Raw genomic sequence first — 26,250 nt, forward strand, 5'->3', positions numbered from 1 at the left:
AGGGGTTGTCATATTGTGTGAACACAACGAGTGTGGGTTATGTGAGAGTTAAACATCTCCCACATTACCCACAGTCTGTTTTAGGGTTATGTGAGGGTTGTTTAACCCTTCCATAATACAGGCTTGCACAACATGACAACCCCCCAAGTGGAGGTTACATATTCGCTGTGGTGCCAGCAGCTGCTGTGGCTTGTGCATTAAATAATTCACGACAAGTTGTGGGGTGTCATCTGAACTTGATTCATATAGATAGAACAGAGGATGTCATGTTTCCCCAAACCTCCTGCGTTATTGTGAAACAATAAAGAAGTCTTCTACATAATCCACGAAGCCTTATTCAGGCAATAAATATCTCTCACCTGAAGAGAGTCTAACCTCTAAGAACTTTCCTCTAGGCAAAACTGCAAACTAAGTGAGACAATTGTCCTTTCAAGAAAAAGGGAAAGCCTTTACCCAGAACCTTTAACTTCAAGGAGGCTGGTTCTGAAGAAGCCTTTGGCAAGAAGCCAGCTGGGCTGACCTTCTTTCACCTTCCTTTAGTTCTGCCTGTTTGAGTCTGAGGCGTACTCTAGGAACAGCCAGCCCTGAAGTGCATTCCCCGTCTGAAGAATACTGATTTCCCACAGACAGTGTCTGGCTAAAGTTCATCCCCAGCTGGTGAAGAGCCCATGAGAATTACCTCTCCCACCTCCCATGTAGGCTTGTACCTTTCCGGCACTGACTCTTCTGCTTTAGAATCTGATTCCAATTCAGCGCCAGAAACTTTCCACCAGCCTAAGGGGAACAGGCCTAGTCACAACACAGGATTGCCTTCAATCATTAGTCCATACTGACATAGCCCATGCTCTCAGAAAAGCAGTAAAAGGAGCCCTAAATGTATAAATTAAAACTGGTCTTTTTGATAAAGTTGGAACATATCTTCTTGATTATCACACTAAATAGGACTACCATATAGGTAATGTATACTTGATTGTCAGCCAGTAATTCCACAACCAGATCTTGAAGAGTTTCATCAGTGTATATTTTGCAAGAGGAATATTCTGAATTTAAAAGCCTCGGCAATGAAACTGTTTCTCATGAGCTTAAAACCCATGGTAACAAGCTCTTATAGCCCACCATGCCATGGTAACAAGCTCTTATAGCCCACCATCCCATAATAACTATGCCATAATATCTCTATATTAAGTAAAAGCCAGTGTGGTGTAGTGGCTAAGGTCTTAGACTGGGATCTGGAGATCCAGGTTCTAGTCCCCACTCTGCCATGGAAAAACCCTCTGGGTGACTTTGGGCTAGTCACACACTCTCAGCCCCACCTACCTCACAGTGTTGTCCCCCAAGAACTGAGCGCACAAGGATGGAGAAAGCAACTTAATTTTATTACCCTGTTACACAGAAAGATCAGGAGTAGAACCTGCATTTTTGCAACAACCCAAGCTGCAGCAAAAGGGGGTGCTGGTGACAACTCACAGATCAAGCACACTTTCCAACTGTTACACACACGTATATAGCCTTTGGTTTCAAAAGGTGAGCTAGTATTTCTATTGGTCAGAGTCACTGATGACCTAAGGAGCCACATTTTTATTGGTCATGACTCACCCAGGGGGGCTGTTCAAACTTTTATTCTTTCTCCATCAGAGAATCTGCATTTTGCACGTAGCCAGTGGAAACCGGGGGGGGGGGGGGCACTTCCGCAGGTTACAGGTAAGGGTTTTAATTTTTTGCAGGCATCAATGTGACTTAAGCAAGTAATGCTCGCACAAGATGCTTGTTGATTGACCTGTCTGACACCCGCCCTGGAGCCATGGAAACTCTTCTTCCTTGCACGTAGCAAGCAAGAGCACTTCTGCAAGTTACTGGTAAGAAATTCCCTTTTGCAAGGCATCAACAGGGTTGTTGTGAGGATAAAATGGAGAGGAGGAGGAGGAGGATTATGTACGCCGCTTTGGGTTCCTTGGAGGAAAAAAGGCGGGATATAAATGTAATAAATAAAATAAATAAAAATTGCAAAACCCAAGGAAATCCCTTTCACAGTCCATGTCCGGGCCTGATTCAAAGTGCTGGTATTAACATTCAAAGCCCTAAATGTCTTGGGGCATGGGCAAGAGTAGCTTTTGGGGTATAAGGAAGTTTAGGGTAAAAAGAGCAGTTTGAGAAGAAAGCACCGACGGTATCTACCTCCTCTTCTCAGCCCGCCTGTTAATCCCCCCCACATCATACCTCCTACCTATGGCCACAATTATGGGGGCACCCACCTGAGTTACCCAGGCACATATTAAAGAAATACGAAGGTGTAAAATAATATAAGACAATATAAAAGAGAGAGGCAACAGACAAACAGGAGCAGGTGAAGATTCGCATTTGAGAAAATTGGCCTGTGGTTGATCGAGTGCCTTTCAAACACACTGAAAGGAATCTGCCTTTGTTGCATCTTTAAAATAAACTTCTTTGCTGCATGGGTGGCCAATTTTTATTCCTTTCAAAGCTCCTCTGTTTTTGTTTCTGCATTGCATCAAGTCTTAAGAAACTCTTAGGCTTCCCAGACAACCAACTTTTATTCCTTTCAAAGCTCCTCTGCCTTTGCTTCTGCGTTGCCCCGGTCTTTCAAAACTCTTCATAGAATCATAGAATCACAGAATAGCAGAGTTGGAAGGGGCCTACAAGGCCATCGAGTCCAACCCCCTGCTCAATGCAGGAATCCACCCTAAAGCATCCCTGACAGATGCTTGTCCAGCTGCCTCTTGAAGGCCTCTAGTGTGGGAGAGCCGACAACCTCCCTAGGTAACTGATTCCATTGTCGTACTGCTCTAACAGTCAGGAAGTTGCATGGACGACCAAAAGTCACGCCTTTCTCCAGCACAATGGTGCCCCCTTTGGCTCCGCCCATGGCGACCCCTTGGCTCTCGATCCTTCTTAATTGGGCCCCACCTCCGCCCCACAGAGATTCCAGAGACCTCAGCACGAGCTAGGAGAGAAACCTCTTCCTCGTTTTTGCAAGCTGGGTGGCGGGTTATTGCTGTTGTTTTGCTTCTGTGGGGCAGCCGTCCTCTCGGTGCTGCGGAAGGTGCGTGTGTGCTCTGGTGAGTACAAGCCATGGTTGGGGGTGGAGGTAAATACTCCCCCGCCCCATTGCAGGAGGAGGGAGGGAAGGAAAGAAGGAAGAAGACGGGCAGAAATTGCAGTTCACCGCTTGTTTCAACCGGGCGGGGATAAAGGCTTCTTTGCTAGAAATGCAAGACAGGAGAGCAAGCGATGCATCTCCACCCCGCTTTTGGCTCCCGACCGTGCTGCCTGCCCCCCAGTCCCAACCAGGACAGGAGGAAGGGGCGCCCACGTGCAGCTCGGCCGCAACACGTGGCTTCCCCGCTGCATCCTCAGCTTTGTCTCTTGGCGCCGTCTCCGGCCTGCCCAGCAACCGCTGACGAAGCCACAGGGGTGCGTTTTCATCATTGGTCAATGATTCCTGCTCTACGTACCCAGGGTGCTTCTCACCGCTCTGTAGGTGAGTAGATGGCGACGGAAGGAGGAGAGCGCAGAGTTGGGAGAAGAGGGAAACGCCTGGTCCATCCTGGACGGAGACTTCTATCAGGGGGGCCTTGTTGCTCCTTGGGGTGGGGTGAACTGCTGTGACTTGCTACTTCTGGTGGATAACTCTCCCCTCCTCTGCCCACAATTTGGAAGGAAGGAAGGAAAGGAGGGCAAAATTTGCACGCAGGCAGCCTCTCTCTGGGCAATGCATTTGTCTGGCCTGCAAATACTTTTAATTTATCGCTCCCTGATTTTGTTTATTTATTTATTTACTTATTGCATTTATATCCTGCCTTTTTTCCTCCAAGGAACCCAAGATGGCGTACATAATCCTCCTTCTCTCCATGTTATCCTCACAACAACAACCCTGTGACGTAGGTCGGGCTGTGACTGGCCCAAAGTCACCCAGTGGGTTTCCATGACCAAGTGGGGACTAGAACCCAGATCTCCCGGCTCCCAGTCCAACACTTTAGCCACTACACCACACTGGGCCACCTATCAGCATATGTTCTCTGGAGAGTTTGCATTATGAGCAATGTGGTATTTATTTGTGCTACTTTTATACCACTTAATACCTTAATGACTAGAGGTGCAAGTGAGAGTTGTAGACAGACTTTTCTGCCTAAACATGTGTGGGATTGCATCTTAAGTGGTTCACAATGTTTAGCGTTAAATATATTTTGAAATCACTGTTAGTCTGTCTTTCATATAAAACCAATGTAAAAACTGTGTAAGAACAATAAAAACAAGAAATACTTAAAATCATTGCAACAGCACTAATAAAACAGAGCATGCAAGGGAATGCTGGGAACAACTTGACTAGAAAAATTACCAGTAGATAACTCTAAATCTTATCTGTGTTTTTCCACACCTCGTGTCTTTCAAGTCATTCCTGTTTGATATGCAGGGAAGCCTCCGACTGATGCCCATCAGTCCGAAGTCAGGAAAGTTACTTTGAATTTTGATCTCTGATGTTGGTGGTCTCCATCTGGTGAATATATAGCACATTTGGGTAAAGAGGAATACGAAGGCTGCAGTGGGGCAGGGCAGGGAAGCAGGAAGTAGGCTTTGGAAGCCCAAGAATGGAAGCAGGAAAAAGGCAGGAAGGCTGCCAGAAAAGGGAGAGAGAGTTAGAGGAAGAGAGAGGGTCCTCTCCTCACTTTCTGTGCAGGCTTCTTGAACAACCTCCACACGGCGGATCCTCCTTCCTTCTGTCTGCTTAAACCAGGAGTTGCCCATTGTGGAGACACGGTGATGGCCTGTGCGGCGTAGTGGTTAGAGTGTTGGACTGGAACTTGGGAGACCAGGGTTCTAGTCCACACTTGGTCATGAACCTCACTTTAGGCCAGTCACTGATCTTCAGCCTAGCCTATCTCACATGGTTGTTGTGAGAATAAAATGGAGAGGAGGGGTTCCTTGCAAGAGGGGAAAAAATGGTAAGATATAAATGTTGTATTATTATTTCTATACCGCCCCATAGCCGAAGCTCTCTGGGCAGTTTACAAAGTTTAAAAACATTAAAAATACAATATGCAAAATTTAAAAACAAAAAACTCATACAGACAATCTATACAGAGACAACATGTACCTAAAAACCATTTGAGCATTCAGCCAAACAGCAATCAAGTCCAGGATCAATTGAAACTCATCCTCTGCTGCCAAATGCCTGGGAAAACAGAAAAGTCATTACCTGGCATTGAAAGATCTCCTCGTCAGGGAAATCATTCCATTATTGGGGGTTCACCACCTATAAGGCACTCTCCCTTGTTGCCTTCTGAGCCTCCCTCGGAGTAGGCACCCGGAGGAGGACCTTAGATGTTGAGCGTAGTGCATGGGATATGTTCAAACCGGGTGAGGTGCTCTCTCAGGTATTGTGGTCCTGAGCCATGTAAGGCTTTATACGTTAAAACAGTACCTTGAATTGGGCTTGGAAATATAATAACAACAATAACATCCTTGTGGACGAGACTCAAGACCCTGCCCTGTGAAACTGGATACACTGAGACCATTTTCAGACAGATTAATGTTTGTACAATATGTTGAAGGACTAGGGAAAGGGAGGGATTTGGCTTAGGCAAATATTGTGGGAGGGGAACTCAAGGGAAGAAAGCCAGAGGTGACAGGAGGGGAGGTTGTTAGGGACAGACCCATGGCCTGGGTGGTGTGTGCTCTGGTTTTCAGCCCAATGTAGGCTTTGGTCTGAGGTACTGAAGTGAAAGAGCCACCCTGCCGCCTTTTGCCTCTCCTTGGTCTTTGTCTCCCTTTCCTGCACGGAGAGAGGGATACCCTGGTAACGGGGCAAAATCCTCTGCTTTTGCTTGTAAAATCATAGATCATAGAATCATAGACTAGCAGAGTTGGAAGTGGCCTACAAGGCCATCGAGTCCAACCACCTGCTCAATGCAGGAATCCACCCTAAAGCATCCCTGACAGATGCTTGTCCAGCTGTCTATCTATCTCAGTCTCAGAAACCAGAACTTGTTGGCATTGCAGGACGCAGGAACTGCACACTTCTTGACCAGCCCTTGCTCCAAGAAAAAAATTGGAAGCTGAGCAAAGGGAGATCTCTACTTCGTCCAAGGCTGCCTTTGGGATCAGAGTGAAGATGGATTACGCGGGCTGTGAAACAGGAAGAGTCTGTGAGGCTGGAAACAGTGGGGAATGCTGGGGGGAAACGGAACAGAAGGTCCCTGGCGGAGCGACAGCCGGTTCAAACCTACGGCGTCACTTCCAGCTTTTCCAGGAGGCGAAGGGCCCCCGAGAGGCCTGCAGCCAACTCTATGACCTGTGCCGTCGGTGGCTGAAGCCAGAAAGGCACACGAAGGCTCAGATGCTGGACTTGGTGATCCTGCAGCAATTCCTGACTATCCTGCCCCCGGGGTTGGGGAGCTGGGTCAGAGAGTGCAGACCGGAGACCAGTTCCCAGGCGGTTGCCCTGGCAGAAGGTTTCCTCCTGAGCCAGGCAGAGGACAAGAAGCAGGTGAGGGCATTTCATCCTGCTAGTTCCCAGGGGCTGAGAATTTGTAGAAGGGTGTCTTTAAAAAAACAACCTTCAGCTACCATTGCTGAGGCCATCTGCAGGAGAGGAAGCAGGAGCTCTTCCATTGTGCGTAGATCCAGCTCTGTGGCCTGCTGAACTTTTTAACTCAGAATCTAGTGCCGGAGTTTGATGTTTTCCCCTCCTCCTGCACTATTCCTTTTCCTTTTGTTTTGAATTTTTAGATTGTAAGCTTATGGGCAGGGATTGCCTTATTTCTAATTCTTGTAAGCAGCTCTGGGAGCCTTTTTAGCTGAAGAGGCATTGTAAAAATGCTTTTAATTAATTAATATTTTTCTGGGCGGCATCTAAAGAAGGGATGTCTTTCCCCACCCCATGATCTTAATGTATGGAGCAGGCCTTCTTTGGGAGATCACAGTACACTTGAAGGAGCAATGGAGAGTTTTATAGCACCTTAAAGACTAATGTAAGAAGAGCCTTGCTGGACAAGGCTGATGTAATTCAGCATTCTATTCACTCATTGGCCAACCAACTGTGCATTTAATATGGCTGGAAGCAGCCTTCCCCAACCTGGCGCCCTCCAGATGTGTTGGACCACAGCTCGACATCATCCCCCAGCCAACACAACTGGAGGGTGCCAGGTTGGAGAAGGTTTCGTGAGCTCATCGGATGTTTCTGATGATACGAACTGTAGTCTACGAAACCTTATGTTGTAATATGTGGGTTAGTCTTTAAGGATCCCCAGAACCGCCCAGAGAGCTTTGCCTATTGGGCAGTATAAAAATGTAATAAATAAATAAATAAATAGATTTGATGGGTTTGTGAAGTTCCAGGGGAAGAGAGGAACCTTTTTCAGCCAGTGGCAGTGTTGTCCCAGCAGAACGAGATTATAGCATTTATACGCACCAGGAGTGCCTGTGTGGATGGCAGAAGCTGCTAAGCATCATACCGTAGAATCATAGAATAGCAGAGTTGGAAGGGACCTACAAGGCCATCGAGTCCAACCCCCTGCTCAATGCAGGAATCCACTCTAAAACATCCCTGACAGATGGTTGTCCAGCTGCCTCTTGAAGGCCTCTAGTGTGGGCCCTTTCCTCTTTCCCCAGTTGTTTGGTTGTTAGAGGGAGTTTCAGATGCCCCATTTTAGTCCTCTTCTAATACCGGGGTTGAATTATTAGCCCCTGTTAAGCTATCATTTTGTGCTCACCTGTGGGCATATGGCTGTGGGTTGGTTGTAGGCCCAGGAAGGTAGGATAGGTTGTGGAAGAAACAGGTCAAGAAGACTGAGAAATGATGCCTTAAGCCAGGAGTGGCAACACATGATGCAGACTCTGCCCCCCCACCCCCGATGTGGCCTTCATTCCCGCTGAAATATCATCATCAATTTATTGAAGGCTGAAATATGTGGCTGCAGCAAAAACACTCAGTGGTTCACTGCCGGTTTTTAGTGGTCTAAATTTAGCATTTGGCCATTTTAGCCTTCTGTAGTGGTTTGCCATTTTCTTTTTTTTTCTTTTTTCTTTTTTTTTGCCATACTGCTGAATTTGGCAGTAGGGATGCTGCCTGCGATGATGGTCCAGGTGGGGTAAAAATGGACACGAGATCCTTTGAAATTGCTCACCCCTGCCTAGGCCGTTTCCTAATCCTTGCCTGGGTCCTTCGCTCCTGTTCCAGGTGCAGGGGATGTTAGCCCAAAAGCCCACCAACTTCCCTGAAGAGGAGAAAATTCCATCGGACATCAAGTGGAGGCCGCCGTTAAAGGAAATAGTGCAGAAGGGTGACGCCAATGCTGCCACCTCCCTGGGTAAGGACCAATGGGACATATTTCCACGTGGTCTCATCTCGAATGTGCCTGTAATCTACAGGCTGCTTTTATGTTCCCCTCAAGCCTGTGCAGGGAGGAGACACTTCTATCTAGCCTTTCTAATATATCTTGGGATCTGAACTGGCAGTGACCGAACAAGAAAGAGATCTTGGGGTTGTGGTGGACAGCTCGATGAAAATGTCCACCCAGTGTGCGGCCGCTGTAAAGAAGGCAAACTCCACGTTAGGCATAATTAGAAAAGGAATTGAGGATAAAATGGTCAGTATCATACATTCTTTATCCAAATCTATGGTGCGACCACACTTAGAATACTGTGTACAGTTCTGGTTACCACACCTAAAAGAAGATATTGTCGAGCTGGAGAAAATGCAGAAAAGTGAAACTAAAATGATCCAGGGGCTAAAGAGCATCACCCCTATGAGGGAAGATTACAACTGCTGGGATTGTTCAGCTTGGAAAAAAGGAGGCTAAGGGGAGATACGATGGAGGCATACAAAATTATGCATGGTATGGAGAATGTGGATAGGGAGACATATTTCTCCTCTGATAATACTAGAACCCTATGGGGTCATCCCATGAAGCTGATTGGTGGGAAATTCAAGACAAATAAACGAAAGGACTTCTTCACACAGCGCATAGTTAAACTGGAATTCACTACCACAAGATGTAGTGATGGATACCAATTTGGATGGCTTTAAAGGGGGTTGAATAAATTCCTGGAGGAGAAGGCTATCAATGGATACTAGTCCTGATGGCTCTGTGCTACCTCCAGTAGGCCTGTATGCACCAGTTACTGGGGAACATGAGTGGGAGGGTGATATTGTGTTCGTGGCCAGGTTGTGGGTCCCTGGCCGATGGCTGGTTGGCCACTGTGTGAACAGAATGCTGGACTAGATGGACCCTCAGTCTAAGCCAGCTTTTCACATGTTCTTAAAAGACGTTGTTTCAATAGATGAAGGATTTCATATAAAATCAAACCAACACTCTGCATTACGCCCAAAAGCAATGTGGGGAAAAGATTTGACTCAAGAAACTAAAATGCAATATGTTTATGAAGTATAAAACACAGCCATTCCTGCCGGCTGAAACCAAGTGAGATGAGAAGGGAAGATGAACCAATAGTCCTGCTGAAAGTCTACTCACTTTCCCCATCTTCTTTCCTCAGGCCTATTATTTTTAAATATATTTTTAGATTGCAAGCCTAAGTCCAGGGACTGACTTGTTTCAGTAAGCCTCTCTGGCTGAGGAGTGAGATAAAAATAACCTTAAATAATTACAATATCTTCCTATCTTCTGTGTTCTCTTCACAGGATGTGGATCAACACTTGGAGATCGTGATGTCACACTGGACTCCTTGTAGGCCTCCTTTTCCTTATGGTGGTGTGGATACAGCTTCTGTAGAGCCCAAACAGGTAGGAATTTGGGTGCTTCTGTCCCACTGCATATTCCCCTGAGCCAACAGCTGTGTTCGGACAACACAATAGTCAATGGTGAGTTAATAGCCAACTCCGTGGTTAATTATTGAGGGGGTACTCCCCACACGGCATGATTATAATAATCAAATGTGGTATGGATTAAGGCCAGTGTCGAATTGACTATTAATCAATGGTGTGTTTGATTGACATATCCCTCCTCTCCTTCCCAGTCCTCCTGCTGGTATCCCATCAGCCATTGCAAGTTCTGCCAGATGGACTCGAGCGGCAGCTGCCGCTTTGCTCACTCTTGACAGGATTCTGTGGTCCCTGAAAATAACCAGCTGTGTGCTACAAAACAGTCAGCACTGTCCGACGCACAACACAATAACCAACAGTTGTTCAAATAATCAACTCTGCACTGTATTGGTTATTTCAGCCAAATAACCAACCGTGGTGTGAAAAATTCCCAACAAGACAATACAATAAACAACTGTTAACTATTTAACCCACCATTGGTTATCATGTTGTCCGAACCCAGTCATTGCCTCTTGCCCCTTTTCTTTCTGTGAGAGCTTCCAAGTAGCAAGTCTTTGAACACCATTCTCTAGAAGAATCTCCAGCCACCTCACTTTCACTGTCTTTGTGAAAGGGCAGAGATGGTCCCTCAAACTAACTCCAAGTGGCCCTCACTTAGTTTCCCAAAAGCCCTCGGCCTGCGATCAATTCAGACCTCCACCAAACGCCACCTGTCCCTTCCCTGGCTATATGTGAAGGAAAGTAGAGGGAGACAAAGACAGGGAGGGAGACAAAGAAAGGGGGGGGGGTGACAGAAAGAGAAAAGCAGTGCCCCTCCCCTATTTGGCTCTGGCCCAACCCCCTCCTGGCTTCACCCCCTCCCACGGCCGATATGCGGCCCCTGACAAATATCCACGAAGAAATGTGTCCCTCAATGGGTGGGGGGCAGATTGCTGGCCTCTGTGCTAGGGAAAACTTTTTGTTCTCCTTTCAGGGTCCAGTGATCTTTGAGGAGGTGGCTGTGCATTTCACAGATGAGGAGTGGGCCTTGCTGAATCCAAGCCAGAGGGCTCTGCACAGGGACATCATGGAAGAGATCTTGGAGAATCTGGCCTCTCTGGGTAAAGCTCTGCAGTTTGCTGTATTATAACATAGGAAGAGCCCTGCTTACCTGGGTTTCAGAGAAAGATGCTTGGTCTCTCTGGGGCTCCATGCATGTCAGATGGAGGGCAGCTGAGGGCCACAGGTTGCTTATATGAGCTCAAACAGATTTCTTGACTCTGCTTATTAAGTCCTCTTGGACTTGGTACTTTTCTGATCTGCAGTGTACAATCTAGGTGAAGGTTTGTTAGTGCGGTTTGAGCATTCTGGACAGTTTTGACCTTCTTGTATCAGTTACTTCATTTTTATTTATTTATTTATTTATTTTATTACATTTATATACCGCCTCACAGCCGGGCAGTTTTTGAGAAGTTTCCTCTTTTAAAAGTCATTTTTTTGATAGTGCTGTGAACACTGTTTTCAGTCAGTTTTGGAATCTTACCACACTGGGAGAACAGGCATTAAAATGGCAAACACGGTTTCAGTGTAAGCAAGTGTAAAGTGATGCACATTGGGGCAAAAGCATCCGAGCTTCACATGTATGCTGATGGGTTCTGAGCTAGTGGTGAATGACCAAGAGAGAGATCGCGGGGTTGCGGTGGACAGCTCGATGAAAATGTCAGCCCAGTGTGTGGCTGCTGTGAAAAGGGGAAATTCCCTGACACCACAAGATGTAGTGATGGCCACCCATTTGGATGGCTTTAAAAGAGATTAGACAAATTCACGGAGGATAAAGCTATTAATGGCTTCTATTCATGATGGCTATATGCTACCTCCAGTATCAGAGGCAGTATGTTTCTCAATACCAGTTGATGGGAACACAAGTGGATGCTGTTGCACCCTCTATGTAGCTTTCCCGTGGGCAGCTGGTTGGCCACTGTGTGAGCAGAATGCTGGATTATATAGTCTGAACCAGCATGACTTTTCTTATGTTCAGTTCAACTACACTTAATGTCTTGCTTCAGGTCCTGGGTGCAGTGGAAGTGGAGGAGGAGGATTTTACATGTTCATACTGCCCCATAGACGAAACTTTCTGGGTGGTTTACAGAGCTTTAAAACATTAAACATTAAATCCAGGGTTGCTGGCTAAAGGTCACCTCCTTAACACTTGAGAGATCAGTCAGAGAAACTACCTGGGTCGTAGCTGAAAGAATTCTATCAACTAGGAAAAGGAGGGGTAGTTTGTATCTAAAGTGAAGGGGGAAATAATTGTTGAATAGCTAGCAGATCTTAAAAGACCATAACATAAAAATACCATAACATCACCCACTATTATCTGTTTTGACTGTGAACTCTTCCAGATCTGCTGTATCAGTACCTTCATTGGGAGATTGCAGGGACTGAACTAGCAAACTAAATGCATGCAAAATATCTAATGTGCTCCCTGAACCATTATGGTTGTTCTATTGATCACCAGGGGCAAACTAATATGTACCGAGAATATTTTGCATCTTGTGCAGCATTGAATTTCTTATTCCTCCATTACCAATTTCAACAACAGCAAATAACAGAAACCAAATAATGGATGAACAGCACTATCAGTTATATACAAATCACCTATAGGAATGATACTGTCAATTGTATTTTCTACTCTGTCAGTCTGATTAGAGGATCCAGGCTCTCTCCCCGCTGCCCTCCGAAATCTGATTTCTCTTTCAATTCTTTCAGGTGGTGGGAAGGAAAGCAGTAAAAAGAGTGAACAGCAGAAAATGAAAACCAAAGGGAAACAGAAGCAGGGGAACAAATCTTTTGCTTTCAAAGAGTCTGACTCTCATGAAAGTCCAATGCTAGAAGAAAGTTGTGAAGGAAAGAAAAGGATTATTAATAACAGTGAAAAACTTTCGAAATGTTCCGAGCATATAATGAGCTTCAGTCAGCAGATACACCTTACTAATCACCAAAGGATTCATACAGGAGAGAAAATATATAAATGCTCAGCATGTGGAAAGCAGTTCAGTTGTAGCTCAGGCCTTAATTTTCACCAAAGATTTCACACAGGCAAAAAGCCCTATAACTGCTTAGAGTGTGGGAATAGTTTCAGTGATCGCACACAACTTAAAGTGCATCGAAAGGTTCACACAGGGGATAAGTCCTATAAATGCTCAGCGCACGGAGAGCAGTTCCGTAGTAGTTCAAACATTAATTCACATCAAAGTCTCCACAAAGGTGAGAAGCCCTATAAATGCTCAAAGTGTGGAAAGCAATTCAGTTGTAGTACATATCTTAACTTACACCAAATAATCCACTTAGGAAAGAAGCCCTATAAAAGCTCAGTGTGTGGAAAGAATTTCCATCAAAGCCTTAAAGCCCATCACAGAATCTTAACGGGAGGGCAAATATATAAATGCTTGGTGTGTAGAAAGCAGTTTAGTTGTAGCTCAGAACTAAACTCACACAAAAGTCTTCACATACTTGAGAAACCCTATAAATGCTTAGAATGTGGAAAGAGCTTCAGTGGCAGCACAAACCTTAAAGAGCATCAAAAAGTTCACACACAAGTTAAGTCCTATAAATGCACAGAGTGTGGAAAGCAGTTTGGTTCTAGCTCTGACCTTAATTCACATCAAAGACTCCATCCAGGGGAGAAATGCTATGAATGCTCTGTGTGTGGAAATAATTTCCATACCAGAAAAAGCCTTAAAGTGCATAACAGAACCCACACAGATGAGAAACCCAATAAATGCTTAGAGTGCGGAAAGAGCTTTAGTGATTGCAAAAGCTATAAAATGCATCACAGAACCCACACAGGCGAGAGGCCCTATAAATACTCAGAGTGTGTAAAGCAATTCAAATCTGGTTCAGACCTTAACTTGCAACAAAGATTTCACACAGACAAGGAGCCGTATAAATGCTTAGAGTGTTCAAAGAGTTTCAGTGATAGTACAAAACTTAAAGTTCACCAAAGGGTTCACACAGAGGATAACTCCTATAAATGCTCAGAGTGTGGAAAGCAGTTCAATTGTAGCTCAGACCTTCATCTTCACCAGAGATTTCACACAGGTAAGAAGCTCTATAAATGCTTAGAATGTGGGAAGAATTTCAGTGATAGTACAAACTATAAAGTGCATAAAAGGGTTCATAAAGGGGGAAAGACCTACAACTGCTCAGAGTGTGAAAAGAAATTTAGTTGTAGCTCAGACCTCAATGTGCATCAAAGACTCCACACAGAGAAGTCCTATAAATGCTCAGAGTGTGGAAAGAGCTTCTGTGACCGCCAAAGCCTTAAAGAACACCAAAGAATCCACACAGACAAGAAGTCTTACAAATGCGCAGAGTGTGGAAAGGTCTTTCAAAACAGCCAAAGCCTTAAAACACATCAAGGGTTCCACACAGGTGAGAGCCCGTTTAAATGCTCAAAGTGCAAAAGGATCTTCCAAGACAGCCAAAGCTTTAAAGCACATCAAAAGGTCCACACATGCGAGAAGCCTTATAAATGCTCAGAATGTGGTAAGATCTTCCAAAACAGCCGAAGCCTTAAAACACATCAAGGGTTCCACACAGGTGAGAGCCCGTTTAAATGCTCAAAGTGCAAAAGGATCTTCCAAGACAGCCAAAGCTTTAAAGCACATCAACAGATCCACATGTACGAGAAGCCTTGTAAATGCTCAGAATGTGGTAAGATCTTTCAAGACAGCCGAAGCCTGAAAGCACATCAAAAGATCCACACATACGAGAAGCCCTATAAATGTGCAGAATGTGGAAAGATCTGTGATATGCAAAGCCTTAAAGCACATCAGAGAATCCACACAGACAAATCCTATAAATGCTTAAGTGTGGAAAGAGTTTCCGTGAAAGCCAAAGCCTCAAAGCTTATCAAAGGATCCACACAGGCAAGAAGCTCTGTAAATGTTCAGGGTGTGGAAAGACCTTCCGTGATCACCAAAGCCTTAAAACAGATCAAAGAATCCACACAGGCAAGAAGACTTATAAATGCTCAGAGTATAGTAAGATCTTCCAAAACAACCGAAGCCGTAAAGTACACCAAAGAATTCACACAGGCGAGAAGCAATATAAATGCTGAATGTGTGGAAAGATCTTCCAAGACAGCCAAAGCCTTAAAGCAGATCAAAGGATCCACATAGATGAGAAGTCCTAAAAATGCCAGAGGCCCAAGTGGAAAATCTAACATTCTTTAAGTGCCTGCTAAAACCACGTCTTTTTACATACATTTTTTTCCTGGACTGTGCTGCTGAGTTTATTTTTGTTTTACATGGCATTTTTAAACTCTTAAAAGCTTTTTTGTTTTGATTTGTTGTTTTGTGGTTTTAATCGTGAACTGCTCTTGAGAGCCTCAGCTAAATGTAACAAAAGAAATAAATATCCCCACACCCTGCTATTAGCCTCAGAATCCTGTTTTCAAGTCTTCCCTACCCCAAACTAGTTCCTCACCCCTGGTACGACTGCTCAAAATGTGGCAGAAAAATCCATCTGTTTAGCTGAGGGTAGGCAGCAAATGTACGTTGGAGGCAGCATCTTAAAATGAGACACTGCATTGAGCAGGGGGTTGAACTTGATGGCCTTATAGGCCCCTTCCAACTCTTCTATTCTATGAGGAGTCTTAACTCTTTGAGCCTCAGGCTGTTCATGTGTGATGAATAAAACTTTGCCTACCAGTGATTATGTGAAGGACATCCATGTGTGTAACTGCCTATTCAAGATCTATTGAGCCTATTAATATATTTGGGCGTTTTTTGTGTGAAATCCTGCTTGTTTCACCATGCTGTCTGCTTCCTGTAATGTTTACTTTAAAGTGATGCAGTATTGGCTGCTACTTCATTGACTCTTCATCAAGAATCGCCCTTCATGCATCCTGGCCTTTGAATCCAAGGTCACCTAAAGCCACTGGAGCTCCAAGCAGGCTTCTCTTTTTAGCTCAAACCTCTCATTAGCTCATATAAAAGGAAGGAAGAGGCTGCTGCCAGGCTAGTCTGCAGATCCTGCTTAAGAGCTGCTCTAAATGAGCAATTTAGCGCACACTTGTGGTTGGCCACTCACAGAACTTTTTGGGTCCATTACATTACATCATCAATGACCAGGACGTTGCCTGCTCTATTCCCTGGAAATCCCACTATTACAAGAGTCACTTTTAATGTGGTAATACCTGGGGGGAAATAGGATCTTCCGTCACTAGATGGCGCTGTCTCGGTTGAAGTGAATGGAGGGCGAGTATTCATTTCAGACCACGTGGTTGCCCCTCCACTCGTGAAATGCAGTCCATAATAATTGCACCAAAGAAGCAGGAAGAAAAACCCCCGGGTAAGCGATGCAATTTCCCCGTCTAATGATACCAACCAAGAAATGCAACATTCCTGGGTTTAGGAAGAAGGCACACTGAGCATGTAGGTGGCAACGTGCTTGCTTGCTGCTGAGCATCCATAACTATGAATTAAACCACTAACTAACCCATAGTTATCCATTACATATGAACCAGGTCACTCACAGAATTTCAAGAGTTTTTTTCCAGACCTATCTGGAGACACTGCATATGGAACCCTGAACCTTGAAAACAGGATTCTGAGGCTAATAGGGTGTGGGGATATTTATTTCTTTTATTACATTTAGCTGAGGCTCTCAAGAGCAGTTCACGATTAAAACCACAAAACAACAAACCAAAACAAAAAAGCTTTTAAGAGTTTAAAAATGCCATGTAAAACAAAAATAAACTCAGCAGCAGTTACAGTCCAGGAAAAAACGTATGTAAAAAGACGTGGTTTTAGCAGGCACTTAAAGAATGTTAGATTTTCCACTTCCTGAGCTGCGTGAGGAACAGTTTTCCAGATGGTGCTGCTAGAAAGAAGGCCCACCACCAAGCATCTTCAAGATGGTATTCCAATTTTTGTCATGATTTTGGCTGGGTTAAACTGCCCCATCCCTGCACCCCAGTTTGAAATTGGTCCTCGCATACCTGCTATTGGTATTTTCAAAAAATCCTGGGAGGCTTTCTAATGACATTTAGTTTGTTCCTGTTTCTAACGTTTTTACTAAGGAGACTTAGTAAAGCAGTTGTGGCTCTCCCAGTTTTTTTCCTCTTGCAAGGAACCCATGGCAACTTACATGGTCCGCATCCTCTCCATTTTATCCTCACAACAATCCTGTGAGGGAGGTTAGGCGAGAGGGGATTTCTTTTGCACTCATCTCCTGCTTGTGGGCTTCACATTGGGGGCACAGAATGCTGGGTTAGATTGACCCTTGGTCCAGCAGGGCTCTTACGTTTTTGTGAGGTGGTTTTGAGACAAACACCAACACGGTTCCTATGTTCTTTGGAGTACAAGATGGACCCTTGATCTTATCCATTGTGGCTCTTATATTCTTAAGATGGGCTTGCTTGATTCAAATTAAAACTGTCACTAGAGGTGGGGTAAATTGAGCAAATTGTCCTGATCTCAGAGTTCCCTTAATTAATTAATTAATTAATTAATTACATTTCTATACCGCCCAATAGCCGGAGCTCTCTGGGCGGTTCACAGAGAGCGGGGGTGGGCAACTTGTGGCCCTTCAGATGTTTTGGCCTACAAAACATTTGGAGGCCTTCAAGAGTCAGCTGGACAACCATCGTGTCAAGTATGCTTTAGGGTGGATTCCTGCATTAAGTAGGGGGTTGGACTCAATGGCCTTATAGGCCCCTTCCAACTCTACTATGATTCTATGAACTCCCATTGTCCTTCCCTCACTATTAGCTATGCTGGCTAAAGCTGATGGAAGCAGAGAGGCAAAGAAGACACAAAACCTCCTTACTCAGTAAAGCCACAGTCTCATAATTGTCCAGCATGCTGACCCTATACAAGGCTCTTTGCAGGAGATCCAACAGAGCCCAGTCCTCCTTGGTGAAGTAAACCACCATCTTCAAAGGTCACTGGCCTCTGCAGAAACAAAGAGCTGACATTCAGATTCCAAAGGCTGGGTTCCAGATGTGGCCATGTTTGTGGATCACACCTTTTTATTCAGTGTGGTAAACAGAAAAAGCGATGGCGAAGAGCTCCAAAAGGTTCTCACCAAATAGGGGGAATGGACAATAAAATTGCCCAAGCGATGAAATGTAAGTAAGTGGATGATAAAACTACTCCTGGATGAATGATGGCTATGTATTGCCTCCATGATCAGAGGCTACATACCTCTGAATTCCATTTGCTAGGAGGTGGAGGGGAAACAGTAGCGCAAATGGGCAGCTTCTGTGCCTCTCCACTCTAACAGAAAAGGGAATCCCTGTGTCTTACCTGGCCTTGAATTATCTGCCCTGTCTCTCCTGGTCACAAACACACCAGAAGCTCCCTTGGAAGATCCTACCTGAGATGGTTCTTTAGTAACACTTTGCCTCTCTCTGCAAGGAGGAGACGAACCTAAGTCACCAGGGATGTCAGTCTGGGCATTGGGGAGGTAGAAATGATCAAAGCAATTCAGAAAGGTGTCCTTCACTCTGCAATTGGGTGGCTGCAGAAACCTGGTGGAATGCTGGGTAGTGCACACCTGGCCCCATGCCGTGAGGAGAAAATCACTACATTTTGGCTCCTTCAGATTTCTAATGAGTGGTAAAACTTAAACATCATAGAATAGTAGAGTTGGAAGGGACCTATAAGGCCATCGAGTCCAACCCCCTGCTCAGTGCAGGAATCCACCCTAAAGCATCCCTGACAGATGGTTGTCCAGCTGCCTCTTGAAGGCCTCTAGGGTGGGAGAGCCCACAACCTCCCTAGGTAACTGATTCCATTGTCGTACTGCTCTAACAGGAAGTTTTTCTTGATCTTCAGCTGGAATCTGGCTTCCTGTCACTTGAGCCCATTATTCCGTGTCCTGCACTCTGGGAGGATCGAGAAGAGATCCTGGCCCTCCTCTGTGTGACAACCTTTTAAGTATTTGAAGAGTGTTATCATGTCTCCCCTCAATCTTCTCTTCTCCAGGCTAAATATGCCCAGTTATTTTAATCTGTCTTTATAGGGCTTTGTTTCCAGACCTCTGATCATCCTGGTTGCCCTCCTCTGAACACGCTCCAGCTTGTCTGCATCCTTCTTGAATCAACAGGTTCTAGAATCAAAGAACAGTAGCATTGGAAGGGACCACAAGGATCATGCAGTCCAACTCTCTTCAATGTGCAGAGAGGTCTCTGTCCAGCCAATTCCTAAAAACCTCCAGAGATGGAGAACCCACAACCGCCAAAGGTAGACTGTTCCTCTGTTGAACAGATCTTGCCGTCAAGAAGTTTTTCTTTATATTTTATGGAAATTTAGGTTGCTGTAACTTGTACCCGTTACTTCAGGTCCTAATTTATGTGGAAGTGGAAAATAGTTCTTGACCATCTTCCCTGTGGCATCCTTTTATGTATTTGAACATGTCTCCCATCAGTCTTCTTTTCTCCAGACTGAACATCCCAAGTTCCTTCAGCCTGTCTTCATACGGCATGGACAGCAAAGAACAGGAAGGAAGTACAGGGAAAATATGATGGCTTTTCAATCCTTACAATGCATACATGCTGATCACTACTGAGTTTGAGGTACAAGAAGGAAGTCCCAGGCTGGGGTCCCTGAAATTAAGCTGGTCTGCATGTGCTTAGTGCCTGGATAGGAGACCAGATGGGAACTCTGTGGATGTCCAAGGCAGAAAGATGGGCTTACTGATAGATCAGTTTCAATAGTGTGGTGAAGGTCTCATACTTGCCTATTTAGATGACTGGCTTACCAAGTGTGCTGGGGGCAGCAGGTCAGAACTTAGGAAGTTGCCCTATACTGAGTCAGACCCTTGGTCCGTCAAGTCCAATATTGTCAACGCTGACCAGCAACAGCTCTCCAGAGTTTCTTAATCCTACCTGGAGATGCTGGGGATTGAACCTGGCACCTTCTGCATGCAAACCAGGTGCTCTATCCACTGACCTACAGTCACTCCATAGTTCACGACGACTGCATTTCCAACTCAATCTCTATTAGTATTAGTATTTGCTGTCTTTTTTCTTCTTGTGAGAAATCTAAGCTGTCTTACACGTTCTTACTCCTCTATTTTATCGTCACAACAACCCTGTGAGGTAGGTTAGGCTGGGAATCCATGTTAAAGCATCCCTGACAGATGGTTGTCCAGCTGCCTCTTGAATGCCTCTAGTGTGGGAGAACCCACACTAAATAACTGATTCCATTGTCGTACTGCTCTAACTGTAAGGATGTTTTTCCTGATGTCCAGCCAGAATTTGGCTTCCCGTACCTTGAACCCATTGTTCCGTGTCCTACACTCTGGGAGGATCGAGAAGAGATCCCTCCTTTCCTGTCATTCAACTTGCCCCTGAGCAAAATGAAATCCAGGCTCCATCTCCACTCCCCTGCTTTCTTTAGCCTTATTTATTTTAAGAGTTCTCGGTACGTTTCTCTCTTCCTTGTTTTCTCCTCCACCTTCTTTTACCACGCATTCCCCGATAAAGAGAGAGTGAGAGATCTGCCCTTCCCATCCTGGTGTCCTCTGGATCTGTTGCGGTACAACTCCCACCCTTCCCAATGGCGGCTGGGAAAGATAGGATCAGTAGTCCAACATATCAGAAGGGCACCAGGTTGGGGAAGACTGAAGTAGATTCTGGAGTAGGGAGACTGACAATAATATCTACATATAATTATCGTTGTGGATTGTGTGAGTGAGTGAAAGATGTGAGGATACCAGACAGCCAAGAAAACCACCTTCTCTTCTTTTTCTGTGGTTATATTCATCTCCTTTGAGAATTTTTTGTTGTCTTGGGCGCGTTCTTAAATGTGTCTTTTGGATTTGGGTAGAAGTTCAAAGCTTGAGCTTGAATAGCAACTTCTTCAGTGCCGAGCAGGCAGGGCAGCCCCTCCACCAGCGGGATGATGGACAATCCTGCTCGGCCAATCAGTGTGGCGCGAAGGCAGGCCCCGGGTGCTTCGGCTGTCACTGCCAGCCGGGAGTGGGAAAGGGACAGACAGAGGCAGTCAACTGGGGCGCATGAGGGAGGGGGAGAGCTTTTGCTCCTAGGGTTACAGGAACTGTCATTCCTAGAGAGGCAGGAAATTTTATCAGTGGGGAAGACGATAGTCAGCGCACCTCCCTCGGTCTTCCGGGAGATTCCTGGGCAAGGAGCCGGGGGGAGGCGGATGCGTTGAGAGGACGAAGCCGGGCGGGCAACGAGGCAGAGGTGCGGTATTGGCTGATGCCGGAGCAGGGAAGAGATGGAGAAGAAACAAGGGCGTTAGGCCCTAAAGCTTGGGGGGGGGGGAGCGGGAAACACTCCGAAAGCCCCTCTTGGAGTCATTGCTAAGGGGCTGTACCATACAAAGCAAGTGGGGCTCAGGAGAGCTGCCTGTTTTCTATGGCGGGACCCTCTTTAAAGTTCCCGGGTCCCCTGGGGTGATCAGTCCAATCTCCGTGAGATATGGAGAGGGGGGAAGAGGAGGGAGAGTACATAGGAAACAGTTGTTTTGACAGGCGTTCCTGTAATTATAGTACCTATGTAGTCCATTCTTGTTCCCATACACTGTCAATATGTATTAAAAATAAAAGAACACAAGAAAAGCCATCCTGGATCAGATCAACGGTCCATGGAGACAAGCACTCTGTTCACACTGTGACCAACCAGCTGTCAACCAGGGACCCACAAGCAGGACATGAGGGCAACAGCACCTTCCTACCCATGTTCCCCAGCAACTTCCTGCCTCTGCTACTTGGAGGTAGCACATATCCACCATTGATAGCCTTCTCCTCCAGGAATTTATCCAACCCCCTTTTAAAGCTATGCAAATTGATGGCCATCACTACATCTTGTGGTAGTGAATTCCATAGTTTTCACTATGCGTTGTGTGAAGAAGTACTTCCTTTTATCTGATTTGAGTCTCCCACTGATCAGCTTCATGGGCTGATGCCAGGTTCTAATAATTTGAGAAAGGGAGAAAAATGTCTCCCTAACCACATTCTCCACATCATGCATGATTTTGTACACGGCTATCATGTCTCCCGTGACCCTCCTTTTATCCGCCCCTTGATCATTTTAGTTCCCCTCCTTTGCACTTTTTCCAGCTCTGGAATATCTCCTTTTAGGTGTGGTGACCAAAACTGTACACAGTATTTCAAACAATTTACCCTGAACTGATGCTAAGCTAACCGACCTGTAATTTCCTGGATCTCTTCCCCCTCTCTCCCCCCCCCCCCCATAGCTTTTTCAAAATTGGTGTTGCACTGGCCATCTTCTAGTCCTCAGGTACAGAACCAGAGCCTACAAAATAGAAAGATAAACTCTCCTCTGTCATCACTCATCCCACCCACCCCCCGCACTGCTCACCCCAGTTAGAATAAAAACAGCCCATCACACGCAAGCCTCATCCCACCCAGTTAACCCTTTCTTACCTGCACATACATTCCTTGCAAAACTAAATATATTAAAATTAATACAACAAAGTAAATTAACATAAGGAGCAGGTGATTTTTGTCACACCCTATTTCATAAAGTTGGGAGCAGTTCTTCCCCACCACCAATATCTTTGAAAAGGATGCAACTTCCAATTAAATAAGGTGGGTTTGACTTTCCAGATCTTGCTTTATATCTTTAGGCCCATTTGTTGATCTGTACTAAATTTTGGTCTTTTCCAACTAGATTTGATTTTCCACCTTGGTCAGCTTTTGGAAGCTTCCTCTCCAAACAGTTGGATCATGGTTGGATCCTCTCTCTTTCTCAGCACATTATAACAAAACAATAGGGTTCTTTCCTGTTACTGCTGTCAGAGACGTGTGGCATATAATGTCACGTCAATTCCATTTTGACCCATTTTCTCATGCTAAATTTACCCAATAGGAAAATCCAGATTTTAAAAGGGTAAGAAAATATTTTTGTGGTGGTCTTGGACAGATAAGTTGATTTTTCAGATCGGATTAATTAGTGTGTGCTGATGATGAGTTTTTCTCTTTCTCAGCTTTGCATGCCAAATACAATTTGCCTACTACAGCTGAATTGCACTTGTAACATTTTTAGAATCTAGGCTTGGGCTTGCCATATTTACAGCTTCATAGTCCCCTTTGCTATTGGAAATGCTTATTATTATTTCTTATTTATATTATTTTTAAAAAAGAGAAGAATACAATATACAAATGTACAAGCAAGAGCCAGGTACTAAAGGAGCCGGAAGTAACACACCCAATAGCGATGATGATCCATTATGATTTTATAAAATCCATCATTTTTGTCCAGAATCTATTAATTTCCTTACAGTTCTATCAAATGTGAACAAAATCAGTACCATCAAATCCACATCTCCTACACTTTGCTAGTGCTACCTTTTGCAATCTTTTGGAAGTCAGTTACCAAAATTAGACAATTTGATTTTTAAAATTTGCTTTTATATCTGCATCCATAGGAATTTTATAATTATATAGTTGTTGGATTGTTTCTGTGTTATTTGAAATTTGCTTTCCCACTTAAATTTAGCTGAAATGTTCATGGACTGGGAGGGAGAAGTACTTCTTCACACAGCAGCCAGTTAAAAGTATGGAATTTGCTTCGACAACTTGGATGGCTTCAAAAGGGGATTGGAAAAAATCAATGGCAACTAGTCCTGATGTCTACATGCTACCTCCAGTATCAGAAGCAATAATCCTATGTACACTGATTGCCGGGGGAAATGGGTGGGAGGGTGCTGTTGCAGTCACGTCTTGCTCGTGGGATTCCCATTGACAGCTGGTTTGCCCGTGTTGACTACATTGCTGAATGAAATGGAATTTTGGTCTGATCCAGTATGGGTCATCTTATGTTCCTAAACTGATTTTACTCCACAGAATGACCTGAGAGGAAAGAGGGAGGGAGAGAACCTCCCGGCTGCAGAGGTGAAAGGGAAATGGAAGACAATTGTCCTGAGTCCATTTGGCTCAGAAGTGATGAAAGAGAATCACATGCCAGAGAAACCTGCCAACCTTCGTCCAGAGCAAGTGAGGGCCACTAGAAACTCCCATCTTCAATTCCCATGAATGTCTCTGGGCCACACGAGAGGCTGGTCTGTGACCATATAATAAATTTTGTTCGATTGAGACTTGTTCTTAGGAAAGGAAGGTGGCGGGTGGCTGCAGGCTGATGCTGTCCTCGGCAGTGGTCTTCTGTCACTATTGTCTAGTAAGCTGGTGCATGTGGGCTAAAGGGAACATTGGGGGGGGGGTGATAGGAAGGACAGCAGTAAAGCAGCAGCATCTCTCTGTCCACTGTTGGAAACAAAAATGTTGGCCTATATGGACCATAGAGCCGTTTGCCCATTCTTCCATAGTTTTCCTTGGATGGGGACTGGAATACCAGAAAAAGACCTCTTGTTCAATTTATTTATTTATTTATTATATTTATATACAGCCCCATAGCTGAAGCTCTCTGAGCAGTTTACAAAAGTTAAAAACAGTAAACATTAAAAAAAAGTATACAAAATTTAAAAACATCAAAAACATAAAAACAACAGTATGAAAACAACAGTATCCATTTAAAAACAACAGTTCTGGGGTCCGTTAAAAAACAAACTTAGCGTTGTTAAATGCTGTTAAATGCCTGGGAGAAAAGTCTTGACCTGGCACCTGAAAGATAACAGTGTTGGTGCCAGGTGAGCCTCATTTGGAAGATCATTCCAGTCAGGGAGCCACCACTGAAAAGGCCCTCTCCCTTATTGCCATCCTCCAAGCTTCCCTCGGAGGAGGCACTCGGAGGATGACTTTGGATGTTGAGTGCAGTGTACAGGTAGGTTCATGTCCGGAGAGGCGTTCCATCAGGTATTGTGGTCCCAAGCCATGTAGGGCTTTATAGGTTACAACCAGCACCTGTGAACTCCAATACGTTTTTAAAGCTTCACGGAAGGAAGAACTCATGGGCTAATAAGATATTCGTTCCAGTTGATGTTTTTCCCAAGTGCTCCACACTTCCCTGAGCAGTCAGAACTTCCTGGGGCAATAGCATGGGTTTGGTTTCCTTTGCAGCGGACCCTTACAGGATCTTGGTGACATTTGCATTATTCTTATGGATTTATAGCTCACATTCCCTCCAAGTAGTTCAAAGTGATGTTTGCCATTCACCCACACAACCACCCTGTGAGGTAGGTGAAGCGTATAGGGACTGGGCCAAGGTCTCCCAGGAAGCTCCAGGGTTGAGTAGAGATTTGAACCTCCTAGTCTGAGAGCTACATCCAGAGTGGCTCTTACAAACACGCTTACACATATAAAGAGCCGTTCCTACAGTACAAGGAGGCAGACTATGTGCCCCCCTCAGATCTCCACAGGGAAGACCCCAAAATCAAATGACAGGTATAAGATAATGAACATTCGTGAGGGGAAATAGCTTGTGAAACTGAAAGGAGAAAAATTATGGACTGTCACTGCCATTTGGATGAAGGGAGCAGCAATTCCAATGGGAACAAGTTATGGGAAGAGAGGAGGGCATGGCTGGAAGCCATTATGTTTCCACCATCCTCAACTGACTAGCCAGTTTTTCTAGTTCCTTTGTTTTTAAATTGAACAATTTTGATTTGCTTTTTTAAAATTGATTTTACTGTTTATACCTATGTTCACCGCTCTGGAATCTGTGTTAGATAATTGAGAGGTATATAAATCTTGTAAATAAATTAAGTTTGCAAAAAGATGACTCAGGCAGTATCTGGAAGTCGGGAAAGCAGGGCCATTTCCAGGCTATTTAGAGGCCCCTGGCAGTTGCTGGAGATGTCAAGCTGGGAACAGGTGTTACTGAGCCAAACATACCACAGCCAAGAAGCCCTGATCCACCTGGTGACACACAGGCCATTCTTGGGCCTCTGGCAGTTTCCCCATAAGGGGACATGCAATCAGAACACTTTCACTTTTATTGAAACGATGGTAGTTAGACAAAACTTGAGCAATAAAAGGATTATAGCATAAATTTTGCAAGCATCGAAGTCTCAGCATTGTTGCGAACCTAATCATCAGTTTAAAATTCAAGCTCGAATACTTTTTTTAATTATTATTATTTATTTTCTACAATACTTAAACATACACATTACATTCACATAAAAACAACAACAACAACAACATACTGCATAATGTTCAATTTTGAATACAAAATATCTTATCTTAATAACATAATCAAATAAAACCTACAAGTGCACCCCCCCCACCCGGGATCTCATTCCTGATTCCAGAATCTCATACTTTCTTCTGCTGGTGGTTTCCCACTTCCTTTAGAAAACACAAATATTAGGAACTGTTTCCAAATTCCTTCAAAATCATTTGATTTAGCTATACCTCTTCTCCATTTAATATTACTTGTTAATTTATCATTAATAGCTATATCCCATACTTCTTTATACCATTCTTCAATAAAATATTCCCCTTGAATCTTCCAGTTCCTAGCTACAATTAATCTTGCTGCAATCAACAAATTCGTTATCAGTTCCTTAATTTCC

The 26,250-nt window shown here is 44.6% G+C and overlaps 1 protein-coding gene across 1 annotated transcript; it reads left to right on the forward strand.

The window, feature by feature from the left end:
• The first annotated feature begins 6,130 nt into the window (after nt 1-6,130).
• Nucleotides 6,131-25,117, forward strand: LOC134395557 (zinc finger protein 420-like). The gene is made up of 7 exons (XM_063121720.1): nt 6,131-6,505; nt 8,198-8,377; nt 9,659-9,760; nt 10,773-10,899; nt 12,548-14,793; nt 23,627-23,776; nt 24,989-25,117. The coding sequence occupies exons 1-7, from the start codon at nt 6,131-6,133 to the stop codon at nt 25,115-25,117; spliced, it is 3,309 nt and encodes a 1,102-aa protein (XP_062977790.1).
• The last annotated feature ends 1,133 nt before the right edge of the window (nt 25,118-26,250 follow it).

This window comes from Elgaria multicarinata, chromosome 3, assembly GCF_023053635.1.
Source record: "Elgaria multicarinata webbii isolate HBS135686 ecotype San Diego chromosome 3, rElgMul1.1.pri, whole genome shotgun sequence".
In the NCBI taxonomy this organism is placed as follows: Eukaryota; Metazoa; Chordata; class Lepidosauria; order Squamata; family Anguidae; genus Elgaria; species Elgaria multicarinata.

Coding starts and splice junctions, on each gene's coding strand:
- LOC134395557 (XM_063121720.1), top strand. CDS start 6,131: ATGGATTACGCGGGCTGTGAAACAGGAAGAGTCTGTGAGGCTGGAAAC. Junction 8,378..9,658: donor GTCTCATCTCGAATGTGCCT/GTAATCTACAGG, acceptor TTCTCTTCACAG/GATGTGGATCAACACTTGGA. Junction 9,761..10,772: donor CTTCTGTAGAGCCCAAACAG/GTAGGAATTTGG, acceptor TTCTCCTTTCAG/GGTCCAGTGATCTTTGAGGA.